This window comes from Trachypithecus francoisi, unplaced genomic scaffold (genome assembly GCF_009764315.1).
Source record: "Trachypithecus francoisi isolate TF-2019V2 unplaced genomic scaffold, Tfra_2.0 Lachesis_group17, whole genome shotgun sequence".
Taxonomy (NCBI): Eukaryota; Metazoa; Chordata; class Mammalia; order Primates; family Cercopithecidae; genus Trachypithecus; species Trachypithecus francoisi.
This window is the reverse complement of record NW_022681462.1, coordinates 86,969,527-86,995,486: the sequence shown is the minus strand read 5'-3', so window position 1 is coordinate 86,995,486 and position 25,960 is coordinate 86,969,527. Positions and strand designations below refer to the sequence as shown.

General features: G+C 43.2%; 1 protein-coding gene and 1 non-coding gene across 4 annotated transcripts; one reads left to right on the top strand and one right to left on the bottom strand.

Annotated features, from left to right (window-relative positions):
• The first annotated feature begins 122 nt into the window (after positions 1–122).
• WDCP (WD repeat and coiled coil containing) lies at positions 123–18,375 on the top strand. Of its 3 annotated transcripts, none has more exons than XR_004428487.1 (4): positions 123–251; positions 7,826–9,711; positions 14,123–14,240; positions 16,547–16,557. XR_004428487.1 is itself a non-coding variant. In XM_033176408.1 (4 exons), the coding sequence occupies exons 2-4, from the start codon at positions 7,844–7,846 to the stop codon at positions 16,774–16,776; spliced, it is 2,166 nt and encodes a 721-aa protein (XP_033032299.1). In that variant the 5' UTR covers positions 123–251; positions 7,826–7,843; the 3' UTR covers positions 16,777–18,375. The 3 variants fall into 3 exon arrangements, 2 of the variants coding, with proteins under 2 accessions (XP_033032299.1, XP_033032300.1); XM_033176408.1 differs by having other exon boundaries at positions 7,826–9,661; positions 16,547–18,375; XM_033176409.1 differs by lacking the exon at positions 14,123–14,240 and having other exon boundaries at positions 7,826–9,661; positions 16,547–18,375.
• LOC117063098 lies at positions 1,934–2,037 on the bottom strand. The gene has a single exon (XR_004428725.1). It is a non-coding gene; the product is annotated as a U6 spliceosomal RNA (small nuclear RNA).
• Positions 18,376–25,960: the final 7,585 nt, after the last annotated feature.

Here is a 25,960-nt window from a genome sequence, read left to right as displayed (position 1 = left end):
AGAGCTTATTGGCCAGTGGGATGAACCCTCTCCTAATGTGCACATTCAAAAACCAATAGACGGGGCCATCTAGGAGATTGCCTATCCCATCAGAGGACCACTCACCTATCAGAGGACAGATATCACCGCCCACCTATCAGAGGACTGAGGGCCGGTGCTTCCGGTGGCTGACCAGAGCTTCTTATCTGCGGCGGCGTGAGGTTGGACGGCCACAGGGACAGTGGTGTTTTTGTGAGGCAGTGAGAGCTAAGGTATTTTGTCTCCACTGCTGCCGGGACTGGCGGGTGTGGGGAGGCCGTAGGGGGTCGGGAGGGAAGTGGACTGGCTCTTGGGGGATGGGGGACCGGAGGGAGGAGATTCAGGCGAGCAGAGAGGATGAGGAGAATGGGGCGGGCCGCATGTGCGGGGTCGCGGGATGAGGACCGAGCTGGGGGTGGGTGTAAACGAGGGAATATGACTGTGACTAGTGAATAATACTCCTGGGAATATGTCCCAAGCAAGTCATCCAAAGTCAGGAAGTGCTTTAAGCATTAAGACCTCGGTCCCAGCGTTATTTATAGCGGGATAAAGTTGGGTACAGCTAGGAGCAGTCCAGTACATTATGTCACTTCACTGAGGGTATGTGAAGTGGCCTCTAAAACTAATTTGTAAAACTTTTAAATAACATGGGGAAATGCTAATATATAATGTTAAGTGAAAAAACCGTGATACAAAGTTGCACAGTATGACTGAAAAAGTTTGACAGCCAAACTATGCATAGAAGTGTCTAGAGGGATGTAGTAATTTTCTTTGGATGAATATTTTCTCGTTAACTCTTCTTAATTTTTTCCTGTGTATGATTTTTGTTTTCAAATAAGTGTAAAGGACTTGAAATCATTTTATAGTGGAAATACAATAAACTTGGAAAACAAGTTGGGGGAGGGATATACTTTTGTTTAAACCTGCTGGAAATGCCAGTTCACCTGAATCTCTTGATTCTCATCATGAGTTGTCTTTAAAGAAGATGACAAACACAATTAAATGGTTATATACTGAGCACCAGCTCGTGGTTTTCTGACCACCTCTCCGGAGACCTGAACTAATACAGTGGTCTTTTCCCTCCTAAAACACCCAGGGTTCTTGATTTCATGTTCTCCAGAAAACTTACACTCGGCCGGGCGCAGTGGCTCAAGCCTGTAATCCCAGCACTTTGGGAGGCCGAGGCGGGCGGATCACGAGGTCAGGAGATCGAGACCATCTTGGCTAACATGGTGAAACCCCGTCTCTACTAAAAATACAAAAAATTAGCCGGGCGTGGTGGCGGACGTCTGTAGTCCCAGCTACTCGGAGGCTGAGGCGGGAGAATGGCATGAACCCGGGAGGCAGAGCTTGCAGTGAGCCGAGATCTTGCCACTGCACGCCAGCCTGGGCGACACAGCCAGACTCCGTCTCAAAAAAAAGAAAAAAAAAGAAAACTTACACTCTGGAGATTGTGAAACAATAGGTACACAATTAGTTTCAGGCAAAATCAGTAGCGTTGGGGAATGCCTGAAGGTCATTTAAACCTTGGTCCTCCTGGCCCTCTGATTTTTAACAGTGAGGTTCTCCACCACCTTGACTTTTAATTATTAACCCTGAGTCAATGATTTCCAGATCCTTACCTCTGACTGCCTAAGGTACATTGGTACCATGTAGACATCTTACATGAAGCACATGTTAATTTCAATTGGTCACATACTACACACGTTCCTACCCTACTGCCGCCGCCCACTCCTCCCCCAGCAGGGTCTCACTCTGTCACCCAAGCTGGAGTGCAGTGGTGTGATCATAGCTTACTGTAGCCTTGAACTCCTGAGCTCAAATCCTCTCAGCCTCCACAGTGACTAGGACTGCAGGTGTGTGACACTGCACCCAGCTAATTTTTATTTTTATTTTTATTATTTTTTTCTTTTTCTTTTTTATGGAACACTTCACAAATTTGCAAGTCATCCCTGTGCAGGGGCCGTGCTACTCTCTGTATCATTTCAATTTTAGTATATGTGCTGCCAAAGTGAGCACCCACCTCATTTTTAAAAATTTTTCTGTAGACTTGGAGTCTCCCTGTGTTGCCTAGGCTGGTCTTAAAATCCTGGCATCAAGTGATACTCCTACCTCAGCCTCCCAAAGTGCTGGGATTACAAGTGTTAGCCACTGTGCCTGCACTGCCCTTCCTTTCTCTTTCTTTCTTTCTTTTTTTCTTTTTTTTTTTGAGATGGAGTCTTGCCCTGTCACCCAGGCTGGAGTGCAGTGGTGCAATTTTGGCTCACTGCAACCTCCGCCTCCTAGGTTCAAGCGATTCTCCTGCTGCAGCCTCCCAAGTAGCTGGAACTACAGGCACGTACCATCACGCCCAGCTAATACTGTATTTTTAGTAGAGACAGGGTTTCACCATGTTGGCAAGGCTGGTCTCAAACTCCTGACCTCAGGTGATCCGCCTGCCTCAGCCTCCGAAAGTGCTGAGATTACAGGCGTGAGGCATCGCACCCAGCCTGCCCTGCCTTCCTTGCCTTTGAAACATGCTCTGCTTAACGGTTCAGCAGTTTCTCAGGCTAAAAATCTGGGTGTTATCCTTAGTTCTTTTTTCTTCCTCACTACTTATATTCTATCTGATATCACTGTCTGTTCCATCTGCCTTAGAAGCATCTCCTGAATAATGACCTTCTTTCTCTACTGCAATAGTTGCAAACTTGCTTCACTTTCACTTTGTGGCATTCAAATTACTTGTCAACTTTCTTCCTTCTCAGGTCCATTCTGCATATTGTCACTCGAATATATGCTGGTTCCCCCAAGATTCCAAATTCCCCAGTATGCCCTTTATGATCAGAGAATAAACTTAGAAAGATATATCAATATCTGATAATATAAGACTTTAAATGCCTTGTTAAGACATTTTGAGGCTTTTTTATATGTACTGTAAATGTGGGGATTCATCAAGGGTGTTTATGCAGAAGAGCAAAATGATCACAGCTGTGCCTCTTTTTTTTTTTTAAAGATAATTCTACCCAACAACACATAGTATGCAGGCTCATTTGGAAAGTAGAGACTGGTATCAAGGGAACCTCTCCTTGTTTTATCCTAATAAAAAGGGAGATGTCAGAACCTGATCTAACACAGCAGTAGAAAGGAATGGAGCAGAGTTTTGTAATTATTGCGTTTTTGAGAAAAATGTGCCACATTTCTTCTTGTTACTGAAGATGACAATATTAAAATTCATTCTTCTAAAAATCTCAGTAAACTGGCCTGTGCAGTGGCTCACACCTGTAATCCTAGCACTTTGGGAGGCCAAGGCAGGAGGATCACTTGAGGTCAGGAGTTTCAGACTGGCCAACATGATGAAACCCTGTCTCTACTAAAAATATAAAAATTAGCTGGGCGTGGTGTTGGGCGCCTGTCCCAGTTCCTTGGGAGGCTGAGGTACAAGAGTCACTTGAACCCAGGAAGTGGAAGTTGCAGTGAGCCTAGATCATGCCACTGCACTACAGCCTGGGTGATGGAGCAAGACTCCATGCCCCTACCCCCCCAAAAAATAACCTCAGTAAACTTATTCCCATGTTTGTTTTTCTCTTATTCCCAAATCCTTGTCTTGTGCTACCCTGGCCACACACACCCTCATTGACATTAGACTGAACTTGGTATCCTAAAATATATAAATTGACTTGGATGTAATTGGCCCATTAGGAATTTTCTCTGCCCATGAAAGTGTATCATGCATTATTTATCAATAAAAGTCTTTTTAAAGTATATAAGTAGATATTAGGGGGAAAACATTTATTATCTTTCATAAGACCAGTGGGATAGAGATCACAGTTTTGTTCATTAGTAATGACAGGACTTTTTTCTCCATTTAGCAAGCCGCTGCAGAACCACTTAATCTGACATTATATATAAAAGCATAATAGACCTTTTTTTTAAAAAAAAAAAAAAAAAAAGTAAAGGATCCTAGGAACAAGGACAAAGCTAGCAAGGAGATATGAGAAATAATTTACAGATAAGCAAATCACCAGGTGGTAGAGAATACATTTCTTTGGATTTAGAGTCTGAAGACAACTTCTCAAGTTCTGCCTTTGACACTTAGTAAAACAAGGCTGAAAAATGTCATTTAGATTCAGTGACAGGGAAGCACTGGTGGCCTGGTGAGAGATGTTTTGGAGAAGAGATTGGAATGGAATTCATTTTAAGTATATTAGAAGAGAATGAGTGGTGAAAAAAATGAGTACTGCCAGTTTACACAGTTCTTTGATAACTAATAAGGTTAAACATCACTTTATATATGTTTGTAGATTGTTGTGGGGTTTTTTGTTTTGTTTTATTTTGTTTTAAGTAGAGACAGTATCTTGCTGTGTTGTCCAGGCTGGTCTCTCGTCTCAAACTCCAGGGCTCAAGTGATCTTTCTGCCTTGGCCTCCTAAAGTGTTGGGATTACAGGCATGAGCCACTGTGCCTGGCCAATAGTCATTTTGTTTAGTTTTGTTTTGAGTCCCACTCTGTCGCCCAGGCTACAGTGCAGTGGTGCCATCTTGGCTTACTGTAACATCCGCCTCCCGGGTTCAAGCAATTCTCGTGTCTCAGCCTCCCAAGTAGCTGGGATTACAGGAATGTGCTATCACTCCTGGCTAATTTTTTGTATTTTTAATAGAAACAAGATTTCGCCATGTTGGCCAGGCTGGTCTCGAACTCCTCACCTCAGGTAATCCACCCGCCTTTGCCTCCCGAAGTGCTGGGATTAAAGACATGAGCTACCTGGCCCAGTAATTTTTTTTCTTTTTTTTTGAGGTGGAGTCTCGCTCTGTCGCCCAGGCTGGGGTGCAGTGCCTCCATCTCCACTCACTGCAAGCTCTGCCTCCTGGGTTTATGCCATTCTCCTGCCTCAGCCTCCCAAGTATCTGGGACTACAGGCGCCCACCACCTCACCTGGCTAGTTTTTTGTATTTTTTAGTAGAGACGGGGTTTCACCGTTTTAGCCAGGATGGTCTTGATCTCCTGACCTCGTGATCCTCCCATCTCAGCCTCCCAAAGTGCTGGGATTACAGGCTTGAGCCACTGCGCCCGGCCCAGTAATTTTTTTAATACTAAATTTTCTTTTTTTTTTTTTGAGACAGAGTTTCACTCTTGTTGCCCAGGCTGGAGTGCCATGGCACGATCTCAGCTCACTGCAACCTCTGCCTCCCGGGTTCAAGTGATTCTCCTGTCTCAGCCTCCCAAGTAGCTTGGCTTACAGGCATGCACCACCATGCCCAGCTAATTTTTTTTTCTTTTTGAGACAGAGTCTCACTCTGTCACCCAGGTTGGAGTGCAGTGCCTCCATCTCCACCCACTGCAAGCTCCGCCTCCTGGGTTCACGCCATTCTCCTGCCTCAGTCTCCCTAGTAGCTGTGACTACAGGTGCCTGCCACCATGCCCGGCTAATTTTTTTATTTTTAGTAGAGATGGGGTTTCACCATCTTAGCCAGGATGGTCTCGATCTCATGACCTTGTGATCTGCCCGCCTCGGCCTCCCAAAGTGCTAGGATTACAGGCATGAGCCACCGCACCAGGCCAATTTTTTGTATTTATAGTAGAGATGGGGTTTCTCCATGTTGATCAGGCTGGTCTTGATCTCCTGACCTCAGGTGATCTGCCCTCCTCATGCTCCCAAAGTGCTGGGATTACAGGCATGAGACCCCACGCCCAGCCTTTATACTAAAATTAGTCTTTCTCAGTCTGTGTTTATTATTGCAACATTTTATTCTTATATCCATTATTATATATGTATGTACCCACTGATAGGATTTCAAAATATAATTTCATGTGCCTTATTCTCTCTACTGACTATATGTATCTTTTTTTTGAGACAGAGTTTCACTTTCGTTGCCCAGGCTGGAGTGCAGTGGTGCAATCTCAGCTCACTGCAGCCTCCCGGGTTCAAGCAATTCTCCGGCCTCAGCCTCCCGAGTAGCTGGGATTACAGGCACCTGCCACCGAGCCCAACTAATTTTTGTATTTTTAATAGAGATGGGGTTTCACAATGTTGGCCAGGCTGGTCTCGAGCTCCAGACCTCGGGTGATCTGCCCGTCTCGGCCTCCCAAAGTGCTGGGACTACAGGCATGAAACACCATGTGCGGCCACCCCATTTTTTGTTTAAAAGAAAAGCCATAACATGTAAAATCCTGTATATCTTTGTGTCTTTCTTTAACATTTTCAGAGGCTTCACACCAAATTGTTAATGATGCTTTTATCAAGGCCTTGAAATGGGGGAGAGAAGGGGCTAAAGAGGGGCTAGCACAGAGTAGGAGGGAACAGTTTTTTTATTTTTTTTGGAGATAGAGTTTTGCTCCTGTCACCCAGGAGCAGTGGGGCAATCTTGGCTCACTGCAGCCTCCACCTCCTGGGTTCAAGTAATTCTCCTGCCTCAGCCTCACGAGTTGCTGGGATTACAGGTATGCGCCACCGCACCCGGCCAGTTTTTATATTATTATAGAGACAGGGTTACACCATGTTGGCCAGGCTGGTCTCAAACTCCTGACCTCAGGTGATCCACCTGCCTCGGCCTCCCAAAGTGCTGGGATTACAGGCGTGAACCACTGTGCCCAGCCTAAGTATGTACTTCTCTCTTTTTTTTCTTTTCTTTTTTTCTTTTTTTTGAGGTGGAGTTTCTCTGATATTGCCCAGGCTGGAGTGCAATGGCATGATCTCAGCTCCCTGCAGCCTCTGCCTCCCATATTCAAACGATTCTCCTGCCTCAGCCTCCTGAGTAGCTGGGAGTACGGGCACGCACCACCACACCTGGCTAATTTTGTATTTTTAGTAGAGACGGGGTTTCTGCATGTTGGTCAGGCTGGTCTCAAACTCCCAACCTCAGGTGATCCTTCTGCCTCGGCTTCCCAAAGTGCTGGGATTATAGGCGTGAGCTGCCACTCCCAGCCCTAAGCATGTACTTCTTTAGTGATTCAGATGCCTGGGGGAAAAACATTCAGGGTGAAAAAATGAAGATAATACTTGCCTAACCTACTTTACATTATTGTAAAGGATTGTTGTAAGATAAAATACAATAGGGAATGTGAAAATGTTCTGAAAATTATTAAGTACTGTTGAATATGATAAAGTAGAAACAGTGATTTTTGAGTGTCATTTCAGTGGAGAGATAAAAGCCACTTTGGAAGGATTTGAAATAAGTGCTAATAAAGTCAGAGATGTGCATATCAGTTATTCATTGATTTGGCAGTAAAAGGATGAATAGAATTAGATGATGGAGGAGACTTTTCTCAAATTTTTAATTGGAAAGTTTTCTAACTTAAAAGTTGAAAGTACCATAAATACTAACATAGCCTCAATCTAGACTCAACAATTATTAATATTTTACTATATTTGTTTTCTTCCTGTATGTCTATAGAAAATTTGGGTTTTTTTTTTTTTTTTTTTTTGTCAAACCATTTGAAATCACATTGTAGGCATCATGACATTTTACCTCAAGTACTTCAACATGTATATTTTAATAAGGACCTTGTCTTGCATAACCACAATACCATGTTCAGACTTAAGAAAATTAATAACTCTACAATATTTTCTGATATCCATTCCATACTCAGATTTCCCCAGTTCTGAAAGTCTTCATTAGGTAGAAGATTTTGTTTCTTCAAAATCCAAAGTATATACACTGCATTCGCCTGTTATAGCTCAGTAGTCTCTTAATTTACAATACTCCCCTGTCCTTTTGTCTTTCCACATTATTAACCTGAGAAGGGGCTAAGCCAGTTGTCTTATAAAATGTCCTGCATTCTAGATTTGTCTAGATTTCTTGTGGTGTAACTTTCCTTCTTAATCATTTCAGGTAACCTTTATCAAAAGGATGGAGCTGGGAAAAGGAAAACTACTCAGGACTGGACTGAACGCGTTGCATCAAGCAGTGCACCCGATCCATGGCCTTGCCTGGACTGATGGGAATCAAGTTGTCCTAACTGATTTACAGCTTCACAATGGAGAGGTCAAGTTTGGGGACTCCAAAGTCATTGGGCAATTTGAATGTGTCTGTGGGTTGTCCTGGGCCCCACCTGTTGCAGATGACACACCTGTTCTACTCGCAGTCCAGCATGAGAAGCGTGTCACTGTATGGCAGCTGTGTCCCAGCCCTATGGAGTCAAGCAGATGGCTGACGTCTCAGACTTGTGAGATTAGAGGATCACTACCTATCCTTCCCCAGGGCTGTGTGTGGCACCCAAAATGTGCTATTCTGACTATGTTGACTGCTCAGGGTGTCTCCATTTTCCCTAATGTGCACTCTGACAATTCCCAGATAAAGGCAGATATCAACACCCAGGGCCGCATTCACTGTGCATGTTGGACCCAGGATGGCCTGAGGCTGGTGGTGGCAGTAGGCAGCAGCCTGCATTCTTATATTTGGGACAGTGCTCAGAAGACTCTTCACAGGTGCTCTTCCTGCCTGGTGTTTGATGTGGACAGCCACGTCTGCTCCATCACGGCAACTGTGGACTCACAGGTTGCTATAGCCACTGAGCTTCCACTGGATAAGATCTGTGGCTTAAATGCATCTGAAACCTTTAATGTCCCACCCAACAGTAAAGACACGACTCCATATGCTTTACCAGTTATTGGTGAAGTACCCTCTATTGATAAAGAGGCAACTGATTCTGAAACAGATTCTGAAGTATCAGTTTCTTCTTCCTATTTAGAACCTCTGGATCTAACTCACATACATTTCAGTCAACATAAGTCTGAGGGTAATTCTCTTATTTGTCTAAGAAAAAAGGACTACTTGACAGGAACTGGCCAAGATTCTTCACATTTGGTCCTTGTGACTTTTAAGAAAGCAGTTACCATGACAAGAAAAGTCACTATTCCAGGCATTCTGGTTCCTGATCTGATAGCATTTAATCTTAAAGCACATGTAGTGGCAGTGGCTTCCAACACTTGTAATATAATTTTGATCTACTCTCTCATTCCATCTTCAGTCCCAAACATCCAGCAAATTCGATTAGAGAACACTGAAAGACCAAAAGGGATATGTTTCTTGACAGACAAACTATTACTAATTTTGGTAGGAAAACAAAAACTCACTGATACAACGTTTCTTCCTTCTTCAAAGTCTGATCAGTATGCGATTAGCTTGATTGTTAGAGAAGTAATGTTGGAAGAAGAACCTTCAATAACATCAAGTGAAAGCCATACTAACTACTCTACTTTCAGTGCTCCATTAAATAAAGCAAATAGAAAAAAGTTAATTGAAAGTCTTTCCCCAGATTTTTGTCACCAAAATAAAGGGCTGTTGCTGACAGCTAATACCAGTAGTCAGAATGGAAGGCCTGGAAGAACACTTATTAAAGAAATCCAGAGTCCTCTGTCTAGTATCTGTGATGACTCCATAGCCCTAGATGCTGAGCCTATTACCCAGCCAGCATCGCTGCCCAGACACAGCAGCACACCAGACCACACCAGCACACTGGAGCCTCCTCATTTGCCTCAAAAAAAGAACTTACAAAGTGAAAAGGAAACTTACAAGCTGTCTAAGGAAGTGGAAATTTTATCTAGGAACCTGGTTGAAATGCAGCGGTGTCTTTCTGAACTCACAAACTGTCTGCATAATGGGAGGAAATCCTCTTCAGTGTATCCACTCTCTCAAGATCTTCCTTACGTTCACATCATTTACCAGGTAAATTCTCCTTTGAGGAACTACCACTATACATAAAGCTCCTGCAGCCGGTGAGTACTGCAAGAAACATATTGATGAGGAAGATGGTGCTCTAACTGAACTTCACTAAGCTGGGCATGTTGTTACAGGCAAGTTGGTACACCTTTGCAGGTTGGTTGGTTTTTAGCCTGCCAACCAAATAGGCACACATATCAGTCTACATCATGATTTTACCAGGTGCATGGTGTGGAAAAATAAATGTCTGCAATAATTCTTTATATTTAGAAAAAAAATTATCATGTTAATTCATTGTGACAACCTTTTCCTTATATAATAGAGATACTCCTCCACTTATAAAAAAGGTTATGTTGCTGGGCGCCATGACTCACCCCTGTAATCCCAGCACTTTGGGAAGCCGAGGTAAGTGGATCGCCTGAGGTCAGGAGTTCGAGACCAGCCTGATCAATGTGGTGAAACCCTGTCTCTAATAAAAATATAAAAAGTAGCCGGGCATGATGATGGATGCCTGTAATCCCAGCTACTTGGGAGGCTGAGGCAGGAGAATCACTTGAGCCCGGGAGGGAGAGGTTTCAGTGAGCTGAGACTGCGCCACTGCACTCCATCCTGGGCAACAGAGACTCCATCTCAAAAAAAAAAAAAAAGGAAAAGGTTATGTTCATTTAAAATGTTTTGATGCATTTCTTTATGCATACATATCCAAACATTATACAAATGGGATCATATTATACATATTTTTATCATGGACACTTTCCTTCTATATAAAGTATGGCCTTGCCCCATCTTCCCCTTAATCTGCTGTAACCAGCAGCTTAACATGATCCTTTCGTGACTTTCTTCATGCTTATATGATCTAACACAGGTCTTTGTGTACATAGATATATAGGTATGTGAGAGTCATTGTTTTTACAAAAATGGGGTGATATGCACTCTTCACTTCTTACTGAGAGTATGCTCTTTATTTAGCCATTCCCTTGTTGATTGACATTCACTTTGTTTTTAGTTTTTAGCTACTCCAAATAATGCTGCAGTAGTACTCTTATATGTATCCATTCGTGTTAGTACCTTTATTTCTGTTGGATTTGTTCCCAGAAGTAGAAATGCAAATTTGAAGAGTATATGTGTTTCTACTTTTAATAGAGTTGCCAGATTGCCTGTCAAAGATTTTTACTTAACAATGCATCATCACACGCCCACCAGCTATGTATAAGGCTGTCCTTTTCCTCATATGTCACCAGTCTGATCAGTGATCCCCCTGCTTCAGCCTCCTGAGCAGTTGAGACCACAGGCACATGCCACCACAGTTGGCTAATTTTTTTTTTTTTTTAAGCAGAGACAGGATCTTGCTATGTTGTCTAGGCTGATCGTGACCTCCTGGGCTCAAGTGATCGTCTTGCCTCAGCCTCCAAAAGTGCTGGGATTACAGGTGTGTGCCACTGCATGTGGCCCCAACCCTGCATTTTTTTGAAGATGATTTTTGCCACATTAACTACATGAAGTTTTCAGTAATAGAGTTTTACTTTTTTTTAAATTAAAAAACTTTTTTTTACTTTTTTTTTTTTTTAAACTATAGAGACAAGGTCTTGCTATGTTGCCCAGGCTGGTTTGGAAGCCCTGGGCTCAAGCAGTCCTCCTGCCTCAGCCTCCCAAAGCGCTGGGATTACAGGTGTGAGCCACTGCACCCAGCATAGTTTTGATTTTTTAAAAAATTATTTTATTTATAAATGTGATGACTGGTTTGGATTTCTTTCCTACTATGACTTTTTAAAGAATTTTTTAAAAATTTTTCTTCTATTTTTTTATAGGTAATTCATTTATTTGGTTTAAAAAGCAAAACTGTATTTTAATAAAAACTATATACTAAGAACTCTTACTCCTACCCCATGTTTCTTCAGCCTGTTCTCCTTTCCTGCTTTAGGTAACCATTTTTATTTTTATTTCTTTATGCAGATACTAGGAGACTTTAGTTATGTATTTTTATTTCCTATATACACCTTTTCATTTTCCATTTAATAGTATGTCCTAGAGAGCTCTTCATATGAGCACACAGAGCTCTTTTTTCATCTTTTTTTCCACAGCTGCATAGTATTTTTTTTCCTAATTACAAAAGTAATATATACTTGTTGAAGAAAAAAATTTAACCATTACAGAAAGTAAAAATTTTCCATAATCCAACCTTTAGAGAAAATCACAGATATAGTTAGATATTAGATGTTAGATGTAAATATTGCCATATTTTTTCTGTATCTAATAAAAAACTTTAAATTTATTTTAAAAATATATTGTTTTAAAATTTTTCTTTAAATAGGCTATGTTACTTGCAAACAATAATACATCTTTCATTTTTAAAACATTTATAAATGTAAAATTTTATATTTTTAAAAACTAAGGTTAAAACAACCATGTTTGGTCAGGCATGGTGGCTTCAACCTGTAACCCCAGAACTTTGGGAGGCCAAGATGGGTAGATCGCTTGAGTCCAGGAGTTCGAGACCTGCCTGGGCAACATGGCAAAACCCCGTCTCTTCCAAAAAATAAAAAAATTAGCCAGCCATGATGGCACCCACCCATATTCCCAGTTTCTTGGGAGGCTGAGGTGTGAGGATCACCTAAGCTGAGGAGGTTGAGGCTGCAGTGAGCTATAATCATGCCACTGCACTCCAGCCTGGGAAACAGAGCAAGGCTCTGTCTCAAAAAAAAAAAAGAAAAAAAGTTTTCTTGCCCTTTCAATCCCTCAGTTTTTTAGTTTATAGTGATGTAATCCAACTAAGCTGTTGTCAGTAGTTATCTCTGGAGGATAGAATTGTGGGGACTGTACTGTCTGCATTATATTTTTCTGTTATACTTTTATTTTATTTATTTTTAGATACAGCCTCCCTTTGTCACCCAGGCTGGAGTGCAGTGGCGCGATCTTGGCTCACTGCAACATCCGCCTCCTGGGTTCAAGAGATTCTTGTGCCTCAGCCACCCAGGTAGCTGGGATTACAGGTGTGCACCTCTACGCCCAGCTAATTTTTGTATTTATAGTAGAGACGAGGTTTCACCATGTTGGCCAGGCTGGTCTCAAACTCCTGACCTCAAGCGATCCACTGGCTTTGGCCTCCCAAAGTGCTGGGATTAGGCATGAGCCACCACACCTGGCCCTATTATACTTCTAAAAAATTGATCATGTCTTCCTTTTGTAATGAGAAAAGTAAAAGTTAAAAAAACAAAATAATCAAAAGCAAGAAATAGTTTCCCCTGTAATTTCAAAAGTTACATTTCATAAGAGGGGAAATAAACGATTCGTTGTTTTTGACTTTTACAGTTTATTCCTGTGACTTCATTTAAAAATATTAGTGGGGTGCAGCACACCAACATGGCACAGATATACATATGTAACAAACCTGCACGTTGTGCACATGTACCCTAGAACTTAAAGTATAATAATAATAATTAAAAAAAATTAGTGGACATATTCTTGGAGTGGTTCATCCTACCACAATGACGTATAATTTATTTTCTTTTTACAAGATGGGGTCTTGCCATGTTGCCCAGGCTGCTCTCCAACACCTGGGCTCAAGCAATCCATATACTTTGGTCTCCCAAAGTGCTTAACAACAAAATAAATTAGACATAAAACTTATACAACTGTCCTTTATTTTTATTTATTTATTTATTTATTTTTTTTGAGATGGAGTCTGTCTCTGTCACCCAGCCTGGAGTACAGTGGCGCCTTCTCAGCTCACTGCAACCTCTGCCTCCTGGGTTCTGGTGAGTCTCCTACCTCAGCCTCCCAAGTAGCTGGGACTACAAGCGTGTGCCACCACGCCTGGCTAACTTTTTTATTTTTTGTAAAGACATGGTTTTGCCATGTTGCCCTGACTGGTCTTAAACTCCTGGGCCCAAGTCATCTGTCCATCTTACCCTCCCAAACTTTTGGGACTAAGGGGTGAGCCACTGTGCCCAGCCAGTGTTTAATGACTTTACAAGTTACAAATCATTTATTTTTATTAGTGCTTTTTCTAAGCTGTATGAATTTTGACCACGGTTTGTTTATTTTATGTAAATCCTCTGCTACTCTACCACTTAGGACACTCAGCATTTTTTTTCCTAGTAAACCATGAAGTGTCTAAGCTATATCTGAAACAGCCAAGCAGCTGTTCTCACCGTCAGATTGTGTCTCTCAGGCTGCTGTCCATCATCTTTTTAGTGTTATTAGTTGCATTCTAGGAGAGCCAGTTCCTAATGATGAAGAACCCTGAGGAAAGAGTAGAACAAAAGGAAAAATAAATTAAGGCTGTTTTGTTTGGATTTTTTTAGTTGTATTAAATAATGCAGCAAAGAGCTCCTTAAAACTGAAGTCCAGTTGATTAGTGGTAATAGATACGTTTTTTTTGAAAAGTATTTACACATTCCTTTTTCAAAAAATGTTAACTCCATTATTTCTGCAATCAGTTTAACAACTTTTATTTTTTATTTGCAGAAACCTTATTATCTAGGTCCTGTTGTTGAAAAAAGAGCGGTGCTTCTCTGTGATGGTAAACTAAGGCTCAGTACAGTTCAGCAGACTTTTGGCCTTTCTCTCATTGAAATGCTGCATGGTAGGTCATGTTCAGAAATTGACCCTACCTAACATCCTTGCCTCCCCCACCATCTATTTTAACTACGCCAGTAATGAAAATGAGGGGCACCAACCATGCAGTAATTCTAGATAGTTAACAAGTAATTTATTACCATTATTATTATTATTATTATTATTATTATTATTATTGAGACAGGGTCCTGCTGTGTTGCCCAGGCCAGAGTGCCGTGGTGTGATCATAGCTCACTGCAGCCTCGAACTCCTGATCTCAAGCAATCCTCCCATCTGAGACTCCTACCTAGCGAGAACTATAGGTGTTCACCACCATGCCCAGCCAAGTTTTTTTTTATTTTTTACTTTTTTTTGGAGATGTAGTCTTGCTCTGTCACCCAGGCTGGAGTGCAGTGGCGCAGTCTCAGCTCACTGCAACCTCCGCCTCCCTGGTTCAGGCAGTTCTCCTGTCTCAGCCTCCTGAGTAGCTGGGACTACAGGCACACGCCGTCACACCTGGCTAATTTTTTGTATTTTAGTAGAGACGGGGTTTCACTGTGTTGTGCAGGCTGGTTTCTAACTCCTGAGCTAAGGCAATCCGCCCCCCTTGGCCTCCCAAAATGCTGAGATTACAGACATGAGCCACCGCACCCGGCCTCAGCCAAATTAAAAAAAAAAAAATTTTGTATATAATGGAATCTCACTCTGTTGCCCAGGCTGGTCTTGAACTCCTGACTTCAAGTAATCCTCCCACTTTGGCCTCCCAAAGTGCTATGATTACAGGCATAAGCCACCACACCCAGCCTTAAGTATTATTAATTGCCTACTATATACCCAGGCCTAGTATAGGTGCCAAAACATATGGAAAATATATACCCTGTCCTTAGGAAACTTACAGCCCAGCTGGAAAAGTTAAATGTACATATGAAAAAATTAGAAAAGAGTTACAAAGCAGTATATAACAATTGCAAGAAAGTAACAGAAAGCCTCATTTATTTATATTGCACTAAAATGTAATGATCATAGCAGCATTGCAGAATATTTCTTTCTTTTTTTTTTTTTTGAGACCGAGTCTTGCTCTGTCACCCAGGCTGGAGTGCAGTGGCATGGTCTTGGCTCACTGCAACCTCTGCCTCCTGGTTTCAAGTGGTTCTCCTGCCTCAGTCTCCCGAGTAGCTGGGACTACAGGTGTGTGCCATCACGCCTGGCTAATTTTTTGTATTTTTGTTAGAGACGGGGTTTCACCATGTTAGCCAGGATGGTCTTGATCTCCTGACCTCAAGATCTGCCCACCTTGGCCTCCCAAAGCAGTGGATTATAGGCGTAAGCCACCACACCCACCCTACAGAATATTTCTTTGAAGAATTGCCATTCTAACATGGAGTAAACATGGATGTTCAAAGGATACTCCTAAGTGGCAAGGGACTGAGTCATACCAGATTCATCAGATGTGGTGCATGGTTGTTTTCTTATGCCTCATTCTTGTAACAGTAGCCACCATATTGAACATCAAGTATCATTTCATTTTTTCCCCTTTTTCCCCTACATGACCCTAAGTAATGCCCAGTCTTCCTAATACCCCATTCTCTGTAACATCTGATAAGGATTGAGTTGAATATTATCAACTACTGTATTCCTTCACTCAGAAAAAAAAAAAATTGTAGTCATATGTTTCTTTTTTTTTTTTCTTTTTGAGACGGAGTCTTGCTCTGTTGCCCAGGCTGGAGTGCAGTGGCCGAGTCTCAGCTCACTGCAAGCTCCGCCTCCCAGGTTTACGCCATTCTCCTGCCTCAGCCTCCCGAGTAGCTGGGACTACAGGTGCCCGCCACCTTGCCCTGCTAGTTTTTTGTATTTTTTAGTAGAGAGGGGGTTTCACCGTGTTAGCCAGGATGGTCTCCATCTCCTGACCTCATGATCCGCCCGTCTCGGCCTCCCAAAGTGCTGGGATTACAGGCTTGTAGTATATATTATTCTTATGATGAAACATATGACTACAGGCTGGGCGTGGTGGCTCAAGCCTGTAATCCCAGCACTTTGGGAGGCTGAGACGGGCGGATCACGCGGTCAGGAGATCGAGACCATCCTGGCTAACATGGTGAAACCCCGCCTCTACTAAAAAATACAAAAAACTAGCCGGGCGAGGTGGCGGGCGCCTGTGGTCCCAGCTGCTCAGGTGGCTGAGGCAGGAGAATGGCGTAAACCTGGGAGGCGGAGGTTGCAGTGAGCTGAGATGCGGCCACTGCACTCCAGCCTGGGCGACAGAGCGGGACTCCGTCTCAAAAAAAAAAAGAATAATATATACTAAATTGCCTATATATGTATTTTTATTTGCAGATTCCCACTGGATTCTTCTCACTGCTGACAATGAGGGCTTTATCCCGTTAACCTTCACAGCCACACAGGAAATAATCATAAGAGATGGCAGCCTGTCCAGGTCAGATGTCTTCAGAGACTCTTTTTCTCACAGTCCAGATTCTGTTTCTTCTCTTAAAGTCTTTACAGGCCTTGCTGCCCCCAATTTAGACACCAGTGGCTGTTCTAACCATGTAGATGGCATGGCCTGATATCTGCAGTGTCCTTGCTGTGTAGCTCTTCAGATGAGACCATTACAAACAAGGCCTGCTTGCCACTGTGGACACTCACCAATGAGACTTGCACTGCACTCGGGCGAAGCACTTGCCATGGTTGACTCCCCTGGTTTCCCCCCGTTTCCCCTGGGCTGAGGCTCATTGCTGTGTAGCAGAGCTCAGTCTTTATTAGATGGCTCCGAAAGTGGTGTTTGTGTATTCATGACTGTGTGGTTTTGACTAAGGGCAGAATTCCCAGAACAAAACAATATTATGGTGCCATATGGATTGTTTTATGGTTTCTCTGAGGCTTTGTGTCCCTTGTCCAAAGCTGCGTTGAAGCTGTCTTAGGAGCACTTCAAAGATACCTCGGCATTGTTATAGGTCTTTTTCCGAGCTTCAAGAGGAGGGTGAGGAGTCTGCTGGGGGGCATGTGCTCTAGCATATTAACCTCAAACCAGCAAGAATTAGCAGAGCTGAAAGGAGGACCAGAAACCCACTGGCTTCTGCTCCCAGGAACAGGAAGTGGCTCTGATGTTGCCTGGACCTCCCAGAATTTAAACCTAACACTCTTGCTTCCTTAACAAATTCTGGCTGACAAAGGTCCAGGTACTCTTCAAAACTGACCCTGGGAAAATTTTGAATGAAATTTCAAGGGAATTTGTCCCCTCTGGGCTCCACTGAGATTGTGCCGGTGCTGCTAGCACACTATGGAGCCCAGGCGAGTCCTACTGCAGGATCTTGTGCTGTGGCCACTCATGAGTGTCCCTGAAATACCTTTTTTTTTTTTTTTTTTAATCCAGTTTTGGGATCATACAAGTTTTCTGTTTTTCTCCCAGTAGTCAGCTCCCTTAGTTAACTTGTTACTTTAATTTGATATTTTTATTTTCTCTCCTTTCAAATCTTAGAGACCAGCAGAGAATCTGGGAGAGAAAGTATTTCAGGATGTTGGAAATTTAACTGAATCTGAGGTAGTTTTAAAAAGTGCCATTTTGTTTCACTTATGGGCTAAAGTATCAGCTTAGTCAGGTAAGAGCCCTGACCCCCTTCAGATGGACACAGTACTTCTCACTGCCTTCAGATGGAATCACAGATTTCAGTCACGGTAGCATAACCAATTGATCAGTGTGTGGCTAGGCATCTGCAGATAAATTGTTTCAGCCGTAGAAGCTCCATTAGCATATACACTTCCTTTTTCCCCCTTCCTTTAAAATCATCTGGAAAGAAACTTATTTTGTGCCCTTGGGGACTCCTGTCTGTCTGTTACAGTTTACCAAGATGGAGCTGGGTTAGGAAAGAAGTGAGGGCCTATTTTGTGGTTCAAGTGCACTAGACAGCTGCTGGGGTAATGGAAGCAGAGGCAATGTCTGTAATCAGCTGTGGGAGAGCGGTGACTGAGAACAGTCTGGGGCCTCCACTTGGAAGTATCTGGGGTGTAATGAAATCACAATTATCTTGAAGCCTAAGAGGGGACTACAGGACTGTTAGTTAAACTAAGATAATGTAGGCGCCTAAAAGGGTATGTTACAATCACCATTTCTCAGGTCAAAATACTGTGAATAAGTCTTCAATAAAATCACTAATGGTTATTGTGGCTGTTTTGGATGTTTTGGTAGTATTTTCTTTGTGATTATTGCTGCTATAGAGGAACCGGCAATAATCTTGAAGTTATATATGCATATGTTGTCTGTATTCCTTCTTCGGGTGGACAGTCCAGAATATAAATGATTCTTTACAACAAATCTGATTCCATGACAACTCTCATACAAGAGATGTTTCCTTGGCCTCTGCTATTATTGTAGTCACTGGAACAATAGAAAATGATCCCATATTTGCTGGCTTTGAAGGCAGGGAGAGAAGAGCTAAATTCTTCAAAGTATTGTTTAATGTTCTACTGAAAATATTTATCATAAAGATATTTTTACAAATCCCATTTTGCATTCAAGTTTTTCTAAATTCTGAATGGGTATTATGTGATACATATTACATATATATGTACATAAGGTATAGGAAGGCTTAAATAATAACATGAGGCCAGGTGCAGTCGCTCACACCTGTAATCCTAACACTTTTGGAGGCCGAGGCGGGTGGATCATGAGGTCAGGAGATCGAGACCATCCTGGGCTAACATGGTGAAACCCTGTCTCTACTGAAAATACAAAAAATTAGCCAGGCGTGGTGGTGGGCCCCTGTAATCCCAGCTACTTGGGAGGCTGAGGCAGGAGAATCACATGAACCCGGGAGGCAGAGGTTGCAGTGAGCCGAGATTGTCCCACTGCACTCCAGCTTGGGCGACAGAGTGAGGAGGAAAAAAAAAAAAATATATATATATATATAAAATAAATAAATAAATAAAATGAACCACCCATGGCCTAACTGAAGAACCAGAACATGACCAGAAACCACTCAAGCTGCTGTCCCTCCTTGTTCCTGTCTCCATAGCTTTGCCTCAGACGTAACTATCCTGATTGTTGTAATTATCAGTTCTTCATTCCTTTTCTTTCTTTATAAAAGGAGTTTTACAACCACATATACACATCGGCTGAAACAATGTGATTTTTATTTTTGCTTGTTTTGAGCTTTATACAAATGGTATATATTATATATAGTCTTCGGTGACTTACTTTTTATTCTCTCAGCATTGGTGCTAAGATTCATCCTTGTTATGTGCATGTTATATTATTTTCACTGTTTTGAATTGCCACAATTTATCCATTTTCCTGCCATGGACATTTGGATTGTTCCTTGGATTTATTTTTGAAGTTATAAACAATATTGCTTTGAATATTCTCGTAAATGCCTCCTGATCCAAGTGTTTGAAAAGTCTCGTTAGGGTCTTTTACCTAGAAATAGAATTGCTGGATCACGAGGTATAAGTTCACCTTGATGAGATAATACCAAGTTATTTTCCAAGATGGTTATATCACTTTCACTCTCAACAGCAATGTATCAGAGCTCCTATTCTACATTCTCAACTTGGGACAGTCTAGGAGTTTTAAATGCTCTCTCACTGTCACCCTTATTTTATTTTATTTTTATTTTTACTTTGTTTGTTTTTGTTTTTTTGAGTCAGAGTCTCGCTCTGTTGCCCAGGCTGGACTGCAATGGCGCAATCTCAGCTCACTGCCACCTCTGCCTCCCGGGTTCAAGCAATTCTCCTGTCTCAGCCTCCTGAGCTGGGATTACAGGCGCCCACCACCACACCTAGCTAATTTTTGTATTTTTAGTAGAGATGGGGTTTCACCATATTGGCTAGGCTTGTCTCAAACTCCTGACCTCAAACGATCCACATGCCTCGGCCTCCCAACGTGCTGGGATTACGGATGTGAGCCACCGCGCCCGGACCCTTAGTTTTACTTACAGACCAGCAATAAGCTTGAGCGTCATTTCAGATGTTTATGGGCAGTTCAAGTTTTCTTTTGTAAAATTCTTGATTATATCATTGGCTCAATTTTCATTTTGAGTTGTTAGGATTCTTTATATATCTAGATGTTGCTAGTGTCTTCATCCACTTTGTGGACCTATCTTTGTCTTTTCTCTCTCTCTCTCTCTTTTTTTTTTTTTTTTTTTTGTAGAGAGCAGGGTCTCACTGTGTTGCTGAGGCTGGTCTTGAACTCCCAGACTCAAGCCGTCCTCCTACCTTAGCCTTTCAAAGTGCTTGGATTACAGGCCTGAGCCACAACACCTGGCCTTTCCCCCACCTTTTTTTTTTTTTGAGACCTAGTCTCGCTCTGTCTCGCAGGCTGTAGTGCAGTGGCACGATTACTGCTCACTGCAACCTCTACCTCACAGGTTCAAGAAATTCTCCCGCCTCAGCCTCCTGAGTAGTTGGGACTACAGGCATGCGCCCCTCGCCTGGCTAATTTTTGTGTTTTTAGTAGAGACGGGGTTTCATCATGTGGGCCAGGGTAGTCTCGAACTCCTGCCAGCCTCCTCTTTCTTTATACCTCGTGTGTTGGACAAACATTGTAATGTTAAGGAAGCCACACATTTACCTATCTTCTCTTTTATGGAATTTTTGTCTTCACATTTATGTCTGTAATCATTATTCTGCTGGATAATTTTATTTGTTTGGGGGGTTTTGGTTGTTTTTTGAGACGGAGTCTTGCTCTGTCACCCAGGCTGGAGTGCATTGGCACAGTCTTGGCCCACTGCAACCTCCATCTCCCAGGTTCAAACCATTCTCTTGTCTCAGCCTCCTGAGTAGCTCGGATTACAGGTGCCCCCCCAACCACACCCATCTAATTTTTGCCAGGCTGGTCTCAAACTCCTGATCTCAAGTGATCTGCCCGCCTCGGCCTCCCAAGTGCTGGGATTACAGGCATGAGCCACTGAGCCCAGCCTCTGCTGGATAATTGAGGGGCCCCTCTGCAGAGCTCCAGAGTTCATGCTTTGCATTGGTCTGTGTGGTAAATTTCATTTGATAGATTTTCTGTGTTCTTTTTTTGAGACAGAGTCTCTCTCTGTCACCCAGGCTGGAGTGCAGTGGCGCGATCTTGGCTCACTGCAACCTCTGCCGCCTGGGTTCAAGCAATTCTCCTGCCTCAGTCTCCCAAGTAGCTGGGATTACAGACACCTGCCACCATGCCTGGCTAATTTTTGTAGTTTTAGTACAGACGGAGGTTCACCATCTTGGCCAGGCTGGTCTTGAACTCCTGACCTCATGATCCACCCGGCTTGGCCTCCCAAAGTGCTGGGATTATAGGCATGAGCCACCACGCCTGGCTGATAGGTTTTTTTAATGTTAAACTTGCATTCTTGGAATAAACCCAATATGTTCCTGGTATATTTATTTTTTTATACATTGCTAGACTCATTTTGCTATTATTTTGTTTAAGATTCTTCCTTTCTCTGTTAATGGGTAAGATTAGCCTGTAAATCCTTTTTCTATTTTTGAGACAAGGGGCTTGCTCTGTCGCCCAGGCTGGAGTGAGTGGCACTATCACAGCTCACTGGAGCCTCAACCTCCTGGCCTCAAGCAGTCCTCCCACCTTAGCCCCTCAAGTAGCTGGGACTACAGGTGCATGCCACCACACCCAGCTAATTTTTGAAAACTTTTTTGGTAGAGATGGAGTCTCCCTTTGTTGCCCAGGCTTTTCTTGAACTCCTGGGCTCAAGTGACCCTCCCACCTTGGCCTCCTAAAGTCTCAGGATTACAGGCTTGAGTCATCACACCTGGCCTCTTTCCTTTTTTAATGTGCTTGGCTGGTTTTGGTAAGAAGCTTACTCTGGCCTGATAGAATGAGTAGCAGAGTGTGCCTTCTTTGTCTGCTCTGTGGAGGAGTTTGTGTGAGATAGGAATGATCCTTGATTGAAAATTAGCTAGAACTTGGAAAAATCATTTGGGTCTGGTGTTTTCTTGTGGGTATATTTTTAAATATTTAATTCCTTTAATATATATGAGACTAAAAGGAGAAACTTTTTTTTTTTCTATAACCACAGAACACTTCTGACATCAAATGTGCGGGTTTTCCACAACAAGCGATTCTTCAGTTCTCTGTGGACTTGAACTGGGTACCTACAATTTCATTCAATTCTGACACTACCCAGAGTTAGTGCAGACCCAGTGGGTTATGGGCTCAGTCCAACAGGCTGGTCCCCACTTCCGATACCAGTAGTGGGTATTTTTATTTTTGAGACAGGGGCTTGCTCTGTCGCCCAGGCTGGAGTGAGTGGCACTATCACAGCTCACTGCAGCCTCAACCTCCTGGCCTCAAGCAGTCCTCCCACCTTAGCCCCCCTCGTAGCTGGGACTACAAGTGCATCAAATGTGCAAGTAGTGGGTCTCCAGGCGATACATACTTCTCTCCAACTTGGCTGCAAATAGGGGATTCCCACAAAACCCTCCTCAGATTTGATAATTTCCTATAATGCATAGAACACAAACACTTTACTAACATGTATTGGTTTATTATAGAATGAACAGCCAGATGAAGAGGTATATAGGATGAAGTCTGAAAGGGTCCCATACACAGGAGTCTCTGTCCCCGTGGAGTTGGGTAGACGTCCTGGCACGTGGATGTGTTCACCAACCTAGAAGCTCTCAGAACCCCTTCGTTTGGAAGTCGAGGCTCCATTTCATGGGCACGATTGATTAAATCATTGATGATGAGCTCAGTCTTCAGCCCCTGTCCCCTCCCGGTAGGGAGATAAGGCTGAAAGTTTCAACCTTCTAATCGCATGGTTGGTTTCTCTGGCAACCAGCCCCCATCCTCTGCGAGTCACATCATTAGCATAAACTCAGATCTGTTTGAAAAGTGCTTATTATGTATAACAAAAGATATTCCCCTCACCCCTACCACTCGGAGTTACTAGCATTTTAGAAGCTCTGTGCCAGGAACCTGGGGCAGAGACCAAATGTGTGTTTCTTATGTCACAGGGACCATTTAGGATTTCTATATATTTATATACATACACATATATACTCTGTTCAGTTATGTTTGCTTTGAAAACCCAAATTTGTTTTAACATGGCTGTGATATTAGAGAACAAGTACAGCGTAATGTGAATTTCCTATTACTTATACACCAGTTTTGTCCTTAAGAAACACTAGAGCTGGGAACGGGGGCTTGTTTGTGTAATCCCAGCTACTTAGGAGGCTGAGGCAGTAGGATCACCTGAGGCCAGGAGTTTAAGACCAGCCTGGGCAACAAAGTGAGAGATCCTGTCTCTACAGAACACACACACAAACACTAGGTATCAGAAAACTGTACCCAGCTGAACTGAGTTCCATAGACTACAGAAATGCCTACACCTCAAACATAGCAGGCAGCTCTGTCAGGTCACCATGTGTTGTGAGCCACATCCATCCATATCTGGTGTTACAACTTTCTGTCCAGTGTCAAATCACTTTCACCATTTGATAATCCACAAACTATAACCCTTGTCCTCCTCCTGTCCAAGTAACCAGTCCCAACCCTGCTTAGCTTCCGAGATCAGATGAGATCGGGCGCATTCAGGGTGGTATGGCCATAGACTACCCTTGACTTCCTTTGCTCAATCCACACTCAGTAGATACGGGGATGAGACAGTGGAGTTAATTGGAGCTAATCAAGGAGAAAGGAACCTAAGAAGACACCAAGTCTTTGGTTTTCGGTAGATTGGAAAGATGCTGATGAAACTGTGCCCTACAGGATTAAAGAGACTGTGACCAGCAGGAATTCTTGAGCTTATAGGATGGCAGATAAGAAAAGAAATAGAGCAGGGCACGGTGGCTCACACCTGTAATTCCAGCACTTTGGGAGACCGAGTTGCCTGGCCGACATGGTGAAACCTATCTCTACTGAAAGTACAAAAATTAGCCAGGTGTGGTGGCTCATGCCTGTGTTCCCAACTACTTGGGAGGCTGAGGTAGGAGAATTGTTTGAACCCAGCAGGCAGAGGTTGCAGTGAACAGATCACGCCACTGCACTCCAGCCTGGGTGACAGATTGAAACCCTGTCTCAGAAAAGAAACAGCTTGCTGAAACTCTCTCCACTTGTGATATAACAAAACTGGCTGAAATCAGTTGGCTGACTAGAGTTTGCGTAGAACATGCTTACTGATGTCACAGCCTGAATTTCCACCACATTTCATACTAACTTCTCCCCGAATTTGCACATGTGACCCAAGAGGAGACAAGTGTGCATCCCTGGAGACGTTCCAGACCTCCCTTTCCTTCCACCAATCACCTGCTAATCCCAGAACCCACCCTCTAAACCTTATATGATATCAGTGCTACCTTAAGACCAATACAGGAAGGACAAATTCAAGCTGGACTCCTGTCTCCTTGGTTGATTTTGTTTGTTGGTTGGTTTTTTATTTGAGACGGAGTCTCGCTCTGTTGCCAAGGCCAGAGTGCAGTGGCATGATCTCAGCTTACTGCAACCTCCGCCTCCCAGGTTCAAGTAATTCACTTGCCTCAGCCTCCCGGGTAGCTGGTATTACAGGCGCCCGGCTAATTTTTGTATCTTAGTAGAGACAGGGTTTCACCGTGTTGGCCAGGCTGGTCTCAAACTCCTGGGCTCAAGTGATCCACCTGCTTCAGCCTTTCAAAGTTCTGGGATTACAGGCATGAGCCACCATGCCTGGCTTGTTGGTTGATTTGTAATAAGGCTTTTCTTCTCTCAAAAATCTGATGCCATAGTATTGGCTTCTGTGTGCATCAGGCAGCAAGCTGTTTTGCTCAGTAACACTGATGTAACTTATTGAAAATGCAGGAGGCAGAACAAGTGTGCAGAGGTGATGTATTTTGGATGTATGATGTTTTAACTGCCTGAACACCGAGCTAGGCAGTTGGATCTGGGGCTCTGGAGCTCCGCAGAGAGCTCTGGGTTAATAAGAGTCTATAGTAGTGGATAGGTGGTGATAGTGAGTGGGATCACGTGGCCCTGAGAAGCCCACAATGGCTAAGGAGCATCAAAGGAGAAAGACATGAAGGAAAAGACAGAAAACGAATGGTCAGAGATGCTGCAGAAGAACCAGGAGGGCGATGTCATGCAGTCCAGGGGAAGACAGGTATTTTTTGTTATTTTGAGACAGGGTCTGGCTCCATTGCCCAGGCTGGAGTGCACTGGTATTATCTCAGCTCACTACAACCTCTGCCTTCCTGGTTCAAGCGATTCTTCTGCCTCAGCCTCCTGAGTAGCTGGGATGACAAACGCCTGCCACCATGCCCAGCTAATTTTTATATTTTTGGTAGAGACGGGGTTTCACCATATTGGCCAGGCTGGTCTCAAACTCCTGATCTTGTATGATCCATCTGCCTTGACCTCCCAAAGGCTCACACACTTACACTGCACCCAGCCCAAGACAGAATTTTGAAAAGGAGTTGTCAGCATTAATTGACTGGTCACTAAGGGTTTCCTTGGTCTGGTACTTGGTCATGTCTTCTCTCATAGCCATCCTGAGGTTTATGTAATAGTGTATACATTTGTTCAAAAAAAAAAAGAAACTGGGTATGGTGGCTCATGCCTGTAATCTCAGCACTTTGGGAGGCCGAGACAGATCACCTGAGGTCAGGAGTTCAAGACCAGCCTGGCCAACATGGTGAAACCCTGTCTCTACTAAAAGTACAAAAAATTAGCCAGGCATGGTGGCGGGTGCCTGTAATCCCAGCTACTCTGGAGGCTGAGGCAGGAGAATCGCTTGAACCTGGGAGGCAGAGGTTGTGGTGAGCCAAAACTGCGCCACTATACTCCAG

Coding starts and splice junctions, on each gene's coding strand:
- WDCP (XM_033176408.1), top strand. CDS start 7,844: ATGGAGCTGGGAAAAGGAAAACTACTCAGGACTGGACTGAACGCGTTG. Junction 9,662..14,122: donor ACGTTCACATCATTTACCAG/GTAAATTCTCCT, acceptor TTTTATTTGCAG/AAACCTTATTATCTAGGTCC. Junction 14,241..16,546: donor TCTCATTGAAATGCTGCATG/GTAGGTCATGTT, acceptor TTTTATTTGCAG/ATTCCCACTGGATTCTTCTC.